At 37.8% G+C, this 19,551-nt stretch overlaps 1 protein-coding gene across 2 annotated transcripts in view; it reads right to left on the bottom strand.

Moving 5' to 3' along the window:
- The window catches only part of LOC120781632, a 34,201-nt gene extending 17,574 nt beyond the window's left edge, over positions 1-16,627 (bottom strand). For both annotated transcript variants that reach the window (XM_040113862.1, XM_040113861.1), the window contains exon 1: positions 16,469-16,627. In XM_040113862.1, coding sequence (XP_039969796.1) covers positions 16,469-16,550 — 82 coding nt within the window. In that variant the 5' untranslated portion in view covers positions 16,551-16,627. The remainder of the gene's footprint in view (positions 1-16,468) is intronic.
- Positions 16,628-19,551: the final 2,924 nt, after the last annotated feature.

Here is a 19,551-nt window from a genome sequence, read left to right on the forward strand (position 1 = left end):
ATTATGTGAAATATGTAAAGGAGGTCACAATATAAGATCTTGCGAGAAATTTAAAAAATTATCCGTTTCTGACAGAAACAATCTTGTCAGACAACATAAACTTTGCATCAACTGTCTGTCGAATGCTCATACGGCAAAAGACTGTGAAAGCAAATTTAATTGTGTGTACTGTCAACGAAGACATCACTCATTGCTTCATATTACAATTTTTCAAAATATGAAGCAAAATCAATTTCATAAAACCACCGGGTTAGTCGCTACAACCAAAAGTGATAATATCGAAATCTCAAATCCCGAAAAAATGGAAGAACAACCATGTTGCTCTAAAGCAGCAAAAATTCAAGCTCTTCATTCAGAAAATGAAAGCAAAATTATTTTACCCACTGCGGTCATCGCTATTGAACATAGAGGAGAATTATTCAAATTAAGAGCATTAATAGATCAAGGTTCTCAAAGATCCTTTATATCATCTAAAGCTCAAAATCGGCTAAAAAACCGCCTGTAAAAAATTCAAATTTCCAAATTTGAGGAATGGGCGGAAGAATTATACAAAATTCAAACAAAATTTGCCCAATCACTATAGTCTCCCCAAATATAAGAATAGATGCACAAGCCATCGTTCTACCGCAACTCACAAATTTGCTTCCAAGCTGTGAAGTAAATAAAAAGCAATGGGAAAAACGCTCATATCTCAAATAAGCAGACCCCAACTGCCATACCCCATCAAAAATCGATTTGTTATTAGGTAGTGACTTAATACTTCAAATAATTCTTGAAGGTATAGAAAAAATATCCAATAAATTGTTAGCCCAAAATACAATCTCTGGGTGGATATTTAGTGGCCAAGTCACAGAAAAAATTAATTCTTTTACAACTGAAGTTGAAAATATTTCAAACGAATATTTAAATGAAGAACTCAAAAAATTCTGGGAAGTAGAAGAATTACCTCAGACTACTCAACTTTCAGAAGAAGACCAGGCATGCGAAGCCTATTATAAGTTCACAACAACAAGAAACAAAAATGGTCGTTATGTTGTGCGACTCCCTGTCAAACCCACCTTCCCAGATTCTATAGCTCTAGGTCACTCTAGCATATCAGCAGTCCAGCAATTTCTAAGCTTGAAAAAAAATCTGATAAAGAAAAGTGAGCTCAAATCAGCATATGTTAATGTCATGGACGAGTATCTACACATCAATCATATGGAAGAAGCTGTACCATATGAAAAAGTATCTAAAGGCAGATATTTATCTTTTTATCTGCCACATCACGGGGTAATACGACCTGTTAAAATCACAAAACAAGTACGAGTGGTTTTTAATGCCTCAAAGTGTACGAGCTCAGGCAAATCACTCAACGACGTACTATATACTGGCCCAACCTTACAATCTGATCTCATGCTACTAATACTAAATTGGCGCATGTTTAAATACGTTTTTAATGGGGATGTAGAGAAAAAAAATCAGCGACTACAACCTTAAAACCGTCACCTTTGGCATCAATTGCGCACCCTACTTAGCGATCAGGACACTGCATGAATTAGCAAAAACGTGTGAAACAATTTTGCCCTTAGCAACTTCTGTGTTACAAACACAAACATATGTTGATGATATTTTATCAGGTAGCCACAAACTGTCATTAGCGTGCGAATCAATATCTCAAGTGATCAAAGCACTAAATTCAGCGGGATTCCCCTTAAAGAAAATTACATCAAATCATCCCGAAATAATAAAAAACATAAAAACAGAAGACTTATTAAATACAAATTTCCTTAAATTTGAAACAGCCAGTACAACAAAAGCCCTAGGGATTCAATGGAATGCGATAACAGATTCAATTCTCATATACAATTGAGTCAATATCTGCAATGTCCGCCATTACAAAACGCCAAATACTTTCTTCGGTGGCAAAACTTTTCGACCCCGGAGGATGGCTTTCACCAATAATGATTCAAGCAAAAATCCTCATTCAAGAATTGCGGCAAGATGGCACTGAATGGGATGAACAGGTAAAACCTGTACGTTTAACAAAATGGGTTTAATTTGCTAACAATTTGCATACTATATCAGAAATTCGAATCCCTCGATGGGTAAATTTCACCCCTAACATTAACACAGAATTACACGGTTTCTGTGATGCCTCTGAATAGGCTTATTGCGCAACAGTTTACGTACGCACTCAGTACGATAACAAAGTATCTGCACACCTCTTGGTAGCCAAAGCCAAAGTCGCACCTTTGAAGGCACTCAGTCTACCACGGCTTGAACTGAATGGTGCTCTTCTGTTAGCAAAATTAATTCAAACCCATCTGAAATTAACCGATCATAAAACGTATCTTTGGTCAGACTTATATGTAAATAGTTTTAGCTTGGTTAGATAAACCACCCTATTGCTGGAAGACCTATGTATCTAACCGAATCTCCCAAATTTTAGACTTAGTTGGCCCAGCAAAATGGCAACATGTTGCAAGTGCAGATAACCCAGCGGATCTGGGGACAAGAGGTTTCAAGCCACTGCACCTAACCAGCACTACACTCTGGTAGAATGGTCCAACATGGCTAACAGAATTACAAGAATTCTGGCCAAAGTCTCCCGCTCGTAATATAATACCGCCGGAAAGTCAGAAAATTGACAATTCTCATATCACTTCAGAAGAGGATGATATTCTCCACCGATTTTCCTCATTTCCTAGAGCACTAAGAGTAGTCGCTTACTTACACAAATTCACTCAAAGACTTAAACAAAAATGAAAGGCTTACCAAATGATCCGCGATTGCGTGCAACTAACGCATACTGATTTGCAACATGCCAAAGTTAGTCTCATTACCTACACCCAAACTCGCTATTTCAGTCGAGAGAAAGCAAAGTTGGTCGAAAGACGACCACTCGAAAATGGAAGCTCTCTTCTCGTCTTAAATCCATTCTTGGACGCTAAGGGATTAATAAGGACAAATGGAAGATTAGCGAATTCCAGCCTCAGTTACAACGAACGGCATCCCATTATTATACCTGAGAAATCGCGTTTTACTCATTTATTCTTAATATATCTTCACCAGCTTACACTACATGGTGAGCATCGCTTGATGCAGCAAATGGTCCGACAAGAATTTTATATACCGCGACTAAAGCCACAACTTTAAAAGACGATTTTTGGTGTAAACAATGTACCTTGTACAAACATTAAATGCAGATCATGGCAGCTTTACCACCTGCACGCTGCAATTATGCTCTACCTTTTACTATTACTGGAGTTGATTTTGCTGGACCTTTCCAGATAAAGGCCTCGATGTTAAGGTCTTCTCGCAGCATTTGCACGCTTTGTCGGACGACGCGGATTTCCCTCAAAGATTATGAGCGACAATGGAAAAAACTTTATCGGAGCTCAACGAGCCGCTGAGAAAGAGTTCATAAACTTTATGAAAGAAGTATCCCCTGAGATAGTTAAAAAATATGCACCCAAAGGGATCGATTGGCAGTTTATACCTCCATGTTCTCCACACATGGGGGAACTTTGGAAATCAGCAGTAAAAAGCTTTAAGTCCCATTTAAAGAAAACGGCTGGTAATCATAAATTCAATTATGAGGAGTTTACTACACTACTCACTCGTATCGAAGCCGTATTAAATTCAATTCACAGCTCTTACACCTGCACACTTCCTCAGAGGAGCTCCTCTTCTCGCCATACCTGAGACAGAAAGAGACTCACTCACTTTAATAAATCGATGGGAAAGAATCAAGATTCTCCATCATGAATTCAGCCACAGATGGAAGGAGGACTATCTTAAAGATCTCCATAAGAGATATCGATGGAAATCGATCCAGAAGGAACCCAATACAGACGAATGCGTCATCATACAGGACGAATGCCTTCCCCCAACGGAATGGCGACTAGGTCGCATTGAAAGGGTACATCGGGGACGAGATGGTCATATAAGAGTAGTAGATGTACGAACACAAACTGGCCTACTAACTCGACCACTAGTGAAATTGTGTTTTCTTCCAAATACCGAAGAACTGATCACCGAAAATAAGCGAACGCAAACGCATACATAAAATCAAGCAATAATTAATTAAAAATATATAGCTTTACAATCCGTACGAACAAACCAAAAACCGAATGAACGCGATTAATGATGAACAACTAAATCCATTTATATAAAAAATATATAATACATATACATAAATAAAAGTATAATAAAGACATAAATACTTATATATATATATACATATATACATATAATGAGTAGCATACTTCATACTACTAGCAAAACCATGTTTAATATACATATTCCTATTCCACTAGACATGGACGTAGAAGAAATCCGCAGCAACCCCCAGTCGGTGAGGTCCGCAATCACTGCAAATATAGCATCCGCTACACCCATCGCCACACCAAGAAGGCAACAGGGCACAAGCCCTCCCAGCCAATCATCCGTTCAACCAGTCAGGGAAGCAGGCGAGGAGCAGATTGAAGAATATGTATCGCCACGATGCAGTCTATGCCATCGACCTCATTTTTTGAAGAGATGCACGATCTTCAAGACGATGACGCCCGCTCAGCGCCAACAGATCGCTAGAGCCCACGGCCACTGCATGACATGCTTGGCAGACACGCACGCCACGTTGGAGTGTATGTCAGACGGGTCATGTCAGTACTGCCACCGACCGCATCACACCTTGTTTCACCGCTTTCCTCGACGCGGTGATCAGTCAACGCACGCCAGTTACCGGCATAATCAACAGCGGCACAATCAACATGGGAATCAAGTGCAACGCCGAAAAGCCCATCGCTCTAAGCCGTCCCGAGGTGTACACCACCACATCGTAACCATCGCAACCAGCGAAAGGCGACGGGTTTCAGCGATGTAGTGAGCACCCTACAGAAACTGCAGCGGCTTCTATGCAATTAATTCGCCTAGGGGGGCCGGGATGTTTATGCGACTTCATGGCACATCGCCCCTCAACACAAAATTCATCACACCACACAACATTCAGCACACAACACAACATTCATCACACAACTCACATTCATCACACAACACAACATTCAGCACACAACCTACATCATCATACCACGCAACCCCACGCAACAAACCAACCACACTACACACACATCATCATTATTTTCACCACCCAACCGATCAAAACGGATTGGTTAGATCGGGGTGGCCCTAATTCGATGTCTACGCCCGAAAAATATACACACGTCTCGCCAGCTCTTCAACGGTTGATCCGCGTTCAGTTAATTTGTGGTCCAAAATTTGGAAATTTTTACGGGTGTGTGTGGTTGTGCACTGGCAGGAGCAGCAGTGAATACAGTACAAATAAAAGAAAAATTATATTTACTAAAAATATAAAATATTGTGAAAAGGAAAATGTATATATTAACTAAAAATATAAAATATTGTGAACCAAATTTAAGTGCATCGATTGAATTTTTGCCCGGAAATATAAGTGGTTGAATTTTTACCTTTTTCCCTTTAATTTATAAATCTTTCATTTAAACACAAGCAAAAAGGGATACATAACCACAAGCAAAGCGTAAGTATTCCCCCCACATCACCAGTGAAATTAAGTGAAGTAAACAGGCATATCTACCGACTCTTCATATCCGCATAAACTTTTGTTTTAATTCAACTCGATAACTTTGTTTTTGCTTTTGCATTTACAAGAGAACAGCGCGCAAAGCCGGTAGAGAAATTGGAAATCGAAAATAGCTTCGCCGGGCTTTATTTAAGCATACAAGAACTAATAATTTATATAATGTGTGGACCTCCAAAAGCTAAAGTTTTTTATTTGGTTCAAATGACCAATTTGCATGTAAATATTATAGAAATTGCCTTTCCTTCGCGCGCATGTCCAAGTATACAATATAAAATGTACCTAGTGGACATTCTACACATGACTCCATCCTCCATCTTCTATATATGGTATTATATTATAAAATTTCCATTAATATGACCTCCTCAATTTCTTCTATATGTCCTAATCACATTCCATAAATGATTTTATATGTTTCCTTAATATATAAATTCATAGATTTTTGATCGTTGTACTTTAGATAAGCAAAAGTAAATTTTCAATAATAAAGCACTGCAAAATGAACAAAAGTGTTAACATAACCGCGTTGTCGCGATATGTCGATTCATAAAAAATTTTATCACTTTCGCGAGGATGCGCACAATTCAGCGCCAATATGCAGAGTTTTCATTTACTATTAAGAAGCAGCAAAATTTTCAGAATTATTGCTAGTAGCGTGGTTTTTCAAACGCTAAGTTCATTTTTTTTTCAATGTTATGTCACAACTCATTTTTTTGCTCCACCCCACACTGGTCTTTTTCCTATGCCAAAAATAAAAAAAAAGTTTGAAATTTACCACTGTTAGCATCAAAGCTATTTCTTAAAAAACCAATAAAACTAAAGGTAAATACATTTTTGTTCTATACCATTCGTATGCGCTACGAAAGGCGAGAGAAATGAGACAATAGAAACACGCGGACAGTGCAGTTAAAATAGCTTAAAAATTATCTTTTATAATTAATTTAATTGCATATAAAATCGTGTTAAATCGCCATAAATCGAAATGAATATTGCGATAAAAGGTATATGTTATGTACAAATGTGGTTTTTATATAATAACTAGCTGTTACCCTGTGCGTTTCGCTACACCTAAATAGATTAAAACTCTTAAGGGTTTTTACTTTGTGTTTTATTTATTGTTGTTAAACTGTTACTTATTTATAAAACATTTATAAAACATATTGGTATACAACATTTTTGGTTTTTCCACCTGGCGCGTAAATGAATAAGCACCTTGGTGTTCCCACTCTCGAGCATGCGACGAACAATTGGCCGTGGGAGAAGCACGGTTCTTCCAAATTGACGCCGCACACTTGAAACGTTTGCCCTTGCGATTTGTTGATGATCATCGCAAAGGCAAGACGCACTGGGAACTGCAAGCGCTTAAATTTATACGGCATATCCGTTGGAATCATGGGAATGCGTGGTAAGAGTACAACTTCACCTGCTGCCTTGCCATTTAGTATTGTTGCTTCAATCAAATTTGGCCACAATTTTTTGACTGAAAGTCTTGTGCCATTACACAAAGTCGGTGGCTTCAGATTTCGTAGAAGTATAATGGGTGAACCGACTTACAGGACCAAACGATGCGGTGGCAGACCGGGGAGATCCAAAGAATTCAAGAATTCAGTTGGATAATTGACTACTTCACCTTGATTTAAAACGCTATCAATCGATGTACATATATGTTGTAGCTTCTCCTGGCAGTTTTTCTTGAATGGCAAAGTTGATTTCGTTGACGTGTACATTTTTCAGTGCCAATATTGCGCGTTCACTTAAATAATCGTGGCGTTGATAGTGTTGAATAATATTCGGAAATACACTTTCAATCAATTCTTTTTTCGATTGTAAAAGTGTACAAAAGTTGTTCGGCAATGTGATCAAACCGATATCATCGATTGGTCCAACAACTGCTTCGAAAACGCCGCTGCGGATCGATCATTTTGCAATTGGACTCGCATGTTGATGGTAAGAGTCAGCCTTTGAACATGTCTCCACAAAACTGACGATTTTAAACATATGTTTATTTCGTCGGCAGGAGTTGATCGAGGAATGACTGACAAAGTTTGCCGAAAATCGCCGGATAATAAGACTAATGCTCCGCCAAAAATTTGTTGCTTTTGGCGTAAATCTTGCATTGTTCTATTGAATGCTTCTAATGTCTTTTTGTTAGTCATTGGGCACTCATCCCATAGAACTATTCCAGCTCCTCGCAAAACTTTTGCCATTGTTGAATTCCTCGATATGTTGCACGTTGGTGTTTCAACGACTTGGATGTTCAACGGTAATTTCAACGCAGAATGTGCTGTTCGGCCGCTATCAAGTAGAGTAGCAGCGATGCCTGACGAAGCAATTGCCAGCGCAATTTTCTGCTGTGACCGTATAGTAGCAAGAATCAAAGAGATCAGAAACGTTTTCCCTGTACCACCGGGCGCATCAAGAAAGTTGAATCCACCGGCGTTATTGTCAACCGCTCGTAAAATCTTATCATAAGCATTTTTCTGCTGAATATTCAATTTGGTAATGTTAGCTTGTATGAAAGCACGCAATTCATTGCAATCGTATTGTTGTTCACGTTGAAGCTCATGGTCAATGACTGGGCGCAGTAATGCCAAGTTGCGCTAATGCCTTATTCGCAATTGTAAGGCACAGATCTTCAACCAATATCAAAGCAGAATTATACATTTGTAATGTATATAGCAAGTCTGCGTCCGATGCTCGATTACGCGCCAAAATTAATAAGTCCTCGGTCATGCAGTCTTTGTACTTATTCCACAGTTATTGCGGATTTGACGGAAGGCATGTAGATACTATTATGGCGAATAGTACGCGTATTTGTTTTGGATGAGATGTGAGTGATGCGTCATGAAGTGCGGTGTCCCAAAGCATATCATCTTCTAACAAATGCAATCGCTAACATGCTTCACGATACGTCGCACACAACTGACCGCCAACAGTATTCAAATCATCAAATGATCTTGGTCCGCGCACGTTGACTAATAGCAGACGCAAATAAAAACATTCGGCGTTGTTCGTATGGATGGTGTAAATGCGTCTTATGGCATCGGTTTTACGGATATTTGGATAACCGTCAACACGCTCCCTCTTGCTTTCGTCGTTGAAATGTTTTCTATGATGGATTCCAAGTGAAATATTGTGGTATTTCGGAATATAGCAATGTTCTTGCAAATTCATCGTTTTCATACAACTCGAAAAAGGTAGTTAGTGTTGTCCCCGGTGGTCATGCTAGAGTATGCATATTTGAAGTATATAAATAAAAATATGCATATTTGAAGTATATAAATAAAAATGGAGAAATTAACCTAAAACTACATCTTAAACTATGTATTTTACCCACACACGCATATGCAATAAGACCCACCAACAGTGTATTTGCGAACCGCATGGAAGCACTTACGAAACAATAACAATACTCACTTGCTTTGTGTGTGTTGCACGGTCAGCAGAAAAACACAAAATCGCATATCACATATGAAACAACAACAATACTCACTTGCTTTGTGTTGTACGCAGAATGTTAATCACGTTGAAATCTGAGAAAAATACGCACAATGTTGAAACATTTTTTGTTATACACTCAGTGCATTCGGAACACTTACGTTCTGTATGTCTTGTTAGCTTGACAGTCATCCATAGAAAGAACGAATGACAGGCAAAAACGATCAACATGCGATGTCAATGTTTTTTATTAATTGTAAACATCCGCCAGTTGTTTCTTTTTTTTTTGTTGCAAAACGGGCAATGATACACACATTAAATTTCTTATGTGCACCCTTCAAACAGACCCCAATCACCCCTGAAAATTTCATTGAAATCGGGCAAGCCGTCTAGGAGGAGTATGCGAACAGGAAGTTTTGCCACTAAATTTTATATATATAGATATTTTGTTTTATTGTTTTAAAACTATTGTTTTGTAAGTACCCTTTTGAATGGAATGTTTCTCTTTACGTTTGTTTTTCTTTATACATCGATTTAAGTTATACAAAAAGATGAGATCCCTGTCTCGCCTCAAATGAGTCAAGTTTGTTTATATAAGTTAGTATTTTGTAAATCTATGCTTTTGATTTAAGCTGCCACCTTCTGCCCCTCTCTTTATTATTCATGTTATTCTAGCAGACATACCATTTTTTCATTTTTTGTATTTATTGGTTTTGAGCTTTGGATTTCCTGTGATCATTTTTTCACTTTTATAAAATTTTTGTTTTATATGTACTTTTATTCAGCCGCATCATATCGGTGTAAACTTTCACGCCCATATATTTTTGAATTTTGTTGTTTAGAAAATGTGTGAAGTAATATCACTTATCACCGAAGCTAATTTAATGAAGCATCAGTATCTACTTATTAGAAGCTTCGTTAACAAAAAACTTGAAATTAACTTTTTAACCTGCTGTGATAACATTTTAAAGGAAAACAGTTATCCCGAGCAAATAAAGGTGTCATAATCTGGTTTCAAGATGAGTTAAAAAATTATTGTTCCACACTGCGTCACGAATGTAATTAATGACCCCAATGAGTCCCCTAATTACCTATTAATAATAGGAAAATGTGGCCTTGATGGCAATTCTGGGCAAAGCGAATATAAGAAGAAATTTTAAAATAATAATTTGGAAGACAATTATTTATTTTTCACAGCATGCCCCTCTACAAGAGATAGTCCGTTTGAATTAAATTTCAAAAGAAAACAATTCAATGAACCCTAAATACACTAGATTTGCGCTAGATCCTGTAAGAGAATCAACTTCAAAATATTCCTGGTATTATCTTCCTACGTCAGTCTGTAAAATTTAATTCACCCTCGCGATGTTATTTAATATGCACCAGTTTCTATGGAGAGCTCTAAGAAAAATCTGCTGAGTCAAGCAATAAGGACTACTACTTGCTACACGACTTGCACTCCTGCTCTCTCAGAGCACTCGTCAACAACTCGGTATAAGGGAACTGTGGAACGGCATTTCAAGCTCCTCACGTACAGCTGCAACCGAAACAATTAGTTTTCGGAAAATGCAAAAGAACAGCTGGTACGACGAGGAGTGCTGTGTTGCAGCAGAGAGAAAACAGACTGCTTACCTCGCAACGTTACGATCGACCACAACACGTGCAGGAGGGAACACTTCTCTAACCTACTGAATGGCAGTGAAAGTATAACGCCAGGAGAAGCCGAACCCGATTCCCATATCGATGACAATGGAGCAGACGTTCCATTGCTCGACCATGAAGAAGTTCAAATAGCAATTACCCGTCTGAAGAATAACAAAGCGGCGGGGGGCGATGGATTATATCTCAAACATACATACTCGGAGGTAAACTTTAACGTCACTGCGTTATTTAGGTATGTAGGGAGTGAGCGGTGTTTTCACACTGTTGCAACATGTTGGTAGGAATACTTGAAATGTATGAGGTTGGTTAATTTAGATAATTTAGCTTTATTTGGTAGAAAGATATTTATAATAAACTTATTAGAGGACGTGGCCCTGCCCACATTTTCAAAATTGTTTGTCCACAGGTGCCCTTGTTATTGCATTCACCTTTGCGAAATTGCAATTACATATCTTAATTTAGTTCTTAGTTATAGTACTTTAAAAGTTTTTAGTTAATGGCGCTTTGTGGGTGTGGCAGTGGGCTGATTACCCCCATTTATGAATTATCATTTTTTTCAACTACGGAATCCGGAAGGGGGAGAGAGTCATGTGCAGAAGTTCACACAAGTGAGTAAAGTTCTCTGAGCACCATTCACTTAGGAGTGGCCAGAAAAGATTATTTTACATATGGCTCAACTTCCGGCCTTGGACCAATTATTCTCTGGGTAGCTAAAAACACATACGTTTGAAGGCGAGAAGGCGAACCTTCCCTCCTCGGTTTGTCTACCCACAATCCGGATTAAAGCGAAGTTCTTCAACATGTCGTTGATTTTCGTTCACGCCCCGACGGAAGAGAAGCACGATGTGACCTAAGATGTCTTCTATGAGCGCGTGGATCGCACATATGAGAGTTGCCCCGCCACAATGTGATATCGGCGACTTTAGCTTCAAGGTGGCCTAAGAAGGTATCTTTGGCACTACGGCCGGTAAATTCAACTTCCACGATGAAACATCCTAGCATTGAATCAGACCACTATCTTGTTGCAGCGAAGATACGCAGCACAAAACACACTTCAACAATCACAAAGAAGGTTCGACGTAGATAATCGGCAATCACAACAAACCATCGAACGCTTTCTCCTTCACTCTCACTCCTGCTCTCTGAGAGCACTCATCAGCAACGTGGTATAAGGGAACTTTAGAACTGCATTTCAAGCTTCTTACGTACAGCTGCGAGCGAAATCATTGATTTTCGGAACATCTGGTAGGATGAGGAGTGCCGTGTCGCACTGAAGAGAAAACAGACTGCCTACTTGGCAACGTTACAATCGACCACAAGACTTGTGGGATGGGATAGATACCGAGAGTTGAAAAGGCAAGCGAGACGCATTTGCAGACAGAAAAAGAGGGAAGCCGTAATGCGTGAGCACGAAGAGCTTAATAAGATGGTCGACAGATGTAGTGCTCGAAAACTCTACGAAAAGATGCGGCGACTAACGGTATGTTTTAAGATCGGAACATGCACTTGTACAACACCCAGAGGTGACCTACTAAAATTATGGAGCGAACACTTTTCCAGCCCGCTGAATGCCAGTGAAATCGTAACACAAGGAGATGGTGAACACGATTGCCCAATCGAAGACAATGAATTGCCGGACCATGAAGAAGTTCAAATAGCAATTATCTATATGAAGAACAACAAAGCTGTGGGTCCGATGTTTTTGCGGCCGATCTATTCAACTGCTCTAACTGCCGTAGGATAGTCCTCCTTTTCATCGCATATAAGGTTTTTCGAGCGTACTTTGTTAAAGGTTAAAACCCACCGTGAACAAACTGATTAGACCTTATCACTGTGGCTTAAGAATTGGAAAGTCAACATCACCTTGCGCCAAATCTTCGAAAAGACCCGTGAAAAGCGAATCAACACACACCACCTCTTCGTCGATTTCAAAGCTGCTTTTAACGGCTCGAAAAGTAGTTGCCTTTATGCCGCTATGTCTGAATTTGGTATTTCCTCAAAACTAATGCGGCTGTGTAAGCTGACGTTGAGCAACAGCAAAAGTTCTATCAGTAACGGGAAGAACGTTTCTGATACAATCGTGACCCCCTATCGTGCGACTTCTTCAATCTACTGCTAGAAAAAATAATTCGAACTGCATAGCTTAATCGACATGTACAATTTTCTATAAGAGCTAGCGTACGCCGATGATATTTACATCATTGGCTTCAACATCTGCGCCGTTAGTTCTGCTTTCTCCAGACTGGATAAGGAAGCGAAGCAAATGGGACTGGTAATGAGTCAATGCAAGACGAAATATCTCCTGTCATCAAACAAACAATCTTCGCACTCGCGACTTGGCTCCCACGTCACTGTTGACAATCATAACTTCGCTCATGGGTTGTGTTCGTCTATCTTGAAACCAGTATTAACACCAACAACAATGTCTATCTCGCTTAATTTTAGGTGATACGTACAAGCGTTAGGTGAACAAAACCAGGACAACAGGTTGCAAGAGTATACAAATTTTGCGAAAGGATTCAACATTAATTATTTGAAGAAACTGGCTGACTTCATAAACGCAGTTTGCAATGCAACACTGCAAAGAAATTCATTTACAATGCAAAGTAATGTTGCATGGCAACACTGCTTTGTCAAATAAATTGTTGGCATTTTACTGCATTTATGAACGCGCAAAAGATTGGTACCTCGCATCACTAACATTAACATATTCGACAACAAAGTTTTTTTAAATGAATGTGCAGGAATATTGCTGTATTCTTTTGAAAACAGCCTCGGAATTGGCTGATAATAGAGAATCAAGCAGCAGTGTTATCAAAAATGTAATAAACAAAAGAAAACGCCGTCGTCTTGCATTATTAGCTAGCGAAAATTCACGGAGAAAAATTCCAAAAACCAAAAATTTTTGTAAGGTTATCGAAAGCATGGAGGACGATGTATTTTATTCTCATTTTCGAATGAAGAAAAGTACATTTCAGGTATTTATTATAAAATACGTAGAGTATTGAGTAAGTTGAAAAAACTAATACCCCTAACGTAAAGAAGTTGCAGATTGCGATTAAGCCCTGGTGGAATTCAAGTGAAACTGGACGTATAGCAATAACGTTGAAAAAAGCTTTACAAATAACAATTTGGAAGCTAAGCAATAATTGCTCTTTCAGAGATGTCAGCGATCGGTTTGGTGTGGCAGTTGGACTCGCATATAAGGTGTTTTTGAAAATAATTAAAATGATTTGCCGCTTGAAGGGAGATGTAATCAAATTTCCCAAAACTGCAGCGGAACAAAAACAAGTAAATGAAGAATTTACAAACCTGCGGTCTAATCCTTTTCCTTTTGTAATTGGATGCATCGACGGAACCCATATTCCAATTTCGCAGCCTATAAAAGATGAAATCAGCTATCGCAACCGAAAGGGAACATATTCAATCATTACACAGGTAAAAAATTAATTTTTTTGCCTGATAATAATTATTAACTGGAAATATTTTTTTCAGGCTATTGTAGATAGTCGAATGAGGTTTATAGATGCATTTATCGGCTGTCCAGGTGCATGCCACGACGCATCAGTTTGGCAAAGGAGCTCTGTCAGGAAAGCTATAATTAGCAAGGAGATTAAAATCTGTTCTAATTACCATTTGTTGGGCGATGGAGGGTATCCATTAGAATTGTTCCTTATGGTGTCCTATCGTGATAACAGGTTCTTAACACCAATGCAGTCAAAATACAATGCGATTCTGTCTTCAACTCGCGTTGTTGTGGAACAAGCATTTGGTGTTTAAAAAAAAAAATTTAGAATTCTCAAATACATCGAAGCTCAACGTCCATATATGCCAAAATTAATTACAATGGCATGCATGATTGTTCATAACATAATAATTGAAAATGAAGGCTACTCAGTCGATGAAATAGATGAAGAACAAGCACATACTGATCCCCAAATAGTCGAAGATCCGACTACATCGGGACAAAGGGAGGCACTGGCCACGCTATTGTCTGCCTAATTGAAAACTGTTTGGACTATAAAGTTATAGTTGTTTTTTAAACTTTATTAAACCCAATAAAGAAAAAATAAAAATAAAATAACAGTCAGTTCATTTTGCACTTATAGGAAAAAAAATAAACAAAGAACAATTAATTTTACACTTAAAATTTAATATGAAAAATTCATTCAAGGTTAAACGTAAAACATATGTACTTGAATTCTAAGATTTGTCGAGTATTTTCTGGAACAGTGTACGAATTTCTTTCAATTCGACCAATTTTTCTTTTTCCACTGCTAGCTTCTCTGCCTCCATGTCCAGCAATTTCTTCATAACTTTGGCATCTTCTTCCGATTCCTTGTTTGAAAACTCTAACACATTGCTTTTTCTTGTTAGTTTATTTCTTTTAGTGCTAGTACTAGGTAATGTTGCATCTAAGTCCAGCACCGTAGGGCTATCGGGTGGATCATTACTTAAATTTTGAATTAAGGACTCAAGGGAAGATTCCAGCATGGCATCAGGCACAATGACACTACTGCGGCTGCCGAAAACTTCATCCAATGTTTGGAAAAATTCCCAATTTGTTGCGCCTTCCCCAGATGTGTTGTTGCGTTTTTTTATTCGTTTGTAGGTGCCCATTATATTAACAAAACATCTGGTACTTTCGTCCTTGGAGAATGGGAATGTGTTATCAATTTCCTTCACATCCCGCATTATTTGCTCCCAAAGTGTGTTCCTCTTTTTTTTTTGCAACGAAATCTGGCTCATACTTTAATCTGATTTCTATAAGTAATTTCTTCCTCCCATGGTTCCACTTTTTTTCACTATGCATATACAGAAATTACTAAAAAATCATAAGTAAAACTATAATCTTTAAAGTAAACCACTTTTACTTACCATAAATCCGCCATTTTCACCACAAATTTATATTTTGTTTTTTTTTTACTTTGTGCCGCCAAGAAAAGCCACTAAAGCATCACAAATGAAAACAATGCACAAGTTTGGCATATGTTGCGCATAAAAAAGCATTGCCATGCAATAATGAACACGCGACATTGCCAAGCTTGTGTCTGATGCGATTATGAACACTAGGCATTGCAGTGTTGCATTGCAAACTGCGTTTATGAAGTCAGCCACTGTTAATAGGTTACAGCAAAATTTGGAATATTCGGGACTTTCCATGGCCATTAAGTGGCTTTGACTATAGTAAATTTAGTGGTAGTAGAAAACGAGGCTACGCCCACAGATGTCTCTTGTTACTGTGATACCTTTTGCCAAAGTACAGTTCTTTATCTTAATTTGATGCCTAGTAAGTTTTCATTTAATGGCGTTTTGTAGGCGTGGCACTGGTGCGATAACGAACTCCGCCGAAATTGTGTGGGAAGTGGGATTTGATGCATATGACTTATTTAGCTAGTGAGTTATAGAACTTTTAATAGTTTTCACCAAAACCAATATATGATGATTGGGCGATAATAACTCTATCACAAGAACTCATAAATTTTTTGAATATTTCGGAGATGGCAGTTTGCATATATTGCTTGAGTATAAAAATGTTCTCACCGTCAAATTACCGCATGCGGTAAATAATAATATACATATGTACTACATGTATTACTAATGCAAATGTTCAAAAATGGGTCATTTGATCGATTATGTTATGTTTAGTGTTAACATGGTTTTCATTGCAGCTACTTTTGCAACAGAGTATGTTAAATTGAAGTTATGTGAAATAGATGTGAACAATTCTTTGAACAAAGTTCTTGAATATGCAATTGTGCAACTTACCTGATTTTATACCAGTTGATATAGAGGAAATTATTAAAACTATATACCAAATAGTATTAAATTTTACATGTAGCTCAATCATTATACACTAACAAGCAGTCTCGGTTATATGCCATGATTTAAACACACACTGATCCTCTTTTAGTTTTTGACCATATTGCTGAAAAGAAAAAAAAATTATTTTGAATTGCGAATGTTAAGAACAGAAATTGCATAACTTTATAGACGGACGTTTCAAAACCTTGAATATCAGTTATTTTATCATTCTATTTTGACATTAGCCGATTTCCTTCAAAAGCGGCCAGGTTTCTTGTGCCATCCTGAGTGCAAAATTTAATGTTTCTGACGCATATAGTTATTGATTTATTGCATTTTTAGTAGTTTTTGCCCAAACCGCTGGGGAGTGGACAGTGTTATCATCACCTTTTCACCCATTTTCACACCATCGTAAGAAAGATTAAAAATATTAGTCTTATGTAAATTTGGGTGGCAAAACCTTGCTGGTTTGGAAGATATGTCCTCTAAAAATTAGGGGACGGGACCACGACCACTTTTTAAAGCCTTTCCAACTACAGGTGCACCTCCTTAATTGTTTGGTCGCTCCAAATTTGAGTTTTGTAATACAGGTGCACCGCCTTAGTGGTTTAGTCGCTCCAAATTTGAGTTTTGTTCTTTAATTTAGGGCTTAGTTATGACACTTTTTAGGTTTTCGAGTACTGACATTTTTTGGGCGCAGCAATTGTCCAATTATGCGTTTACGAAGTCGTCCTTACTTTTTCCCCAAGGAATATGTGTTCTAAGTTTCTTCAATATGTCTTAATTTCTACTCAAGTTACAGCTTGCATGGACAGACGGACGAAGTGAAAAGATCGAGTGTAACCTGAAATGGTATACTGTAGCAATTTGCAAGGATCAAAACCGCGGATTTTGAGAACGAATCCAAATTGTACTATTCGAAGGAACTAAATTGATTACAATATATAACCTCATATTGTCAGAAAAATTCCAGCCCAACAATCGGAAGTTATTATGTTAAGGGTATAAGCTTGAAACCAAATTCTGGCTCAATTTCATTGACATTACATTTTGGTCAAAATATGCGGTTATAGTCGGATGGAAAATCAAAACGACTGGAAATCGATATATTGCTAATTTGATATCGATATAGTTACATAATGATATTGTATAGGATTCCCCATTAAATTGTCTATCTTGCAACTCACTCTTAAGTTCGTTCACTGGATTATTAAATAAACGTCCCAATTTAATAGCTATGCATTTGTCCTTATTTCTAATTCCAACAACTTAACGCATTACTACTTAAGTATTATCCAAAATAACAACTTCTTATTATATCTCAATTGTACTTTACACGGCCACACGCTTACTAGAAGTGTGTCTGCTGCACAATCTGGTTGCCCTTACATACTAGATCGTTAACAAAACTTCGCCACTCGAACATTTTGGCAATTACAAATTTTGCTGTTTAGTTGAATCTGGCAATTTATCGTCGAATCGAGTTTGTTCGATCATCCGTGTTCGTTACAGTATGGCATAAAATCTGCTACAACAACAAAAATCAGTATATACATAGTGTATGGGAATTGGGGTAGTTGTAGACCTAGTTAACATATTTTCGGAATTAAGTTGTAGTATGCGTAAAATTAAGTTTGCTAAATATGTTGCCCATTTTGCAATACATATACTCAATAGAAAGACAAAGTTTGAACTGAAAGGGTGAGCTTCTGGGTATTATACCGAGCCTGGGTGTCAATACTGTCTCTTCTTTGATCCCTCCAGCCAGAACGGTGGCCTTGATGAGGTACCGTCTCAGCTCTGTGATACATAACCTAGTTTCGTTGCATTGTATGAGAGCATTCATGACGTATCAGTATGATAGGCACATCAACTTTGATTACACAGGCCGACACTCAATTTGCTTCTTTGAATTTATCAACTGATTCTAGTTAATTTGGGTGCGCTGAATTCAAATCTGTAATCAGTTTATCTCTATCAGCTCAAGCTTTCATGATATAGCTTTTTTATACCCTCCACTTAACTTATGACCTGAAAAAAATGTCGCAAAAAAATGTCGCATTAAAAATGCTAGTTAATTTGGGCGCGCTGAATTCAAATCTGTAATCAGTTTGTCTCCATCAGCTCTTGTTTTCATGATATGTGACCTGGTTTACGAAAAGGGGGCTTAGGTGTCAAAAAAAGGAGAACAATTAATGAGATAACGAGAAACTGACGATTACTTTTAACAGCTTTTCCCAGAAAACTAGTTTTCGCACGTTGGCCCCTTTTCGTAGACCAGGTCACATATAGCTTTTTTATACCCTCCACTTAACTTATGACCTGAAAAAAATAATAATTTGGGCGCGCTGAATTCAAATCTGTAATCAGTTTGTCTCTATCAGCTCTAGTTTTCATGATATAGCTTTTTTATGCCCTCCACTTAACTTATGACCTGAAAAAAAAGCTGCGTGGAGTCCCTACGCGCGGATGAAGTTATACTTCTTAGTGATATTCCAAGAAATGCATATCATTTTGTATGAAAGAAAACTAGAAAACTTAAATTCGCATTTTATAAATTTATTATGCACATAAAATGAAGAATAAACCAAAGTCTAAATAAAGGAATTTTGACAAGAAAAGTAGTTCTGTCTCTTCGTTGCGGAAGAGAAGATGCAACGTAATCATCTCTCTTTGCCAACAAGTCGTCTTTTCGCGACGATGGCAAAAGCCAAAAATCATAAATTGCACAACTTTCTGGTGCTTCTCGCAAAAATCTGCGTCGATATGTATTCACGATCATACGTATACATACATACATATTTACGCATGTTTGTAGGAGAAACTGCTAGGGGTGACAATCGGCGGCCATTATACTTATGCCATAGAAATTCTATTGCTACGAATATGGAAATGACAACGAAATAATGCAAATATGCATATTTCTAAATGTCATTAATTTTTTTTTGAAGAAATGAAAGGAATGAATGATCCTGAAAAGTATAGTCTTAACTTTTCAACGGCCAACGCAGAACATTTCAACCAAAAGGAATTTATTCATTAAAATC

This window comes from Bactrocera tryoni, unplaced genomic scaffold (assembly GCF_016617805.1).
Source record: "Bactrocera tryoni isolate S06 unplaced genomic scaffold, CSIRO_BtryS06_freeze2 scaffold_7, whole genome shotgun sequence".
Classification (NCBI taxonomy): Eukaryota; Metazoa; Arthropoda; class Insecta; order Diptera; family Tephritidae; genus Bactrocera; species Bactrocera tryoni.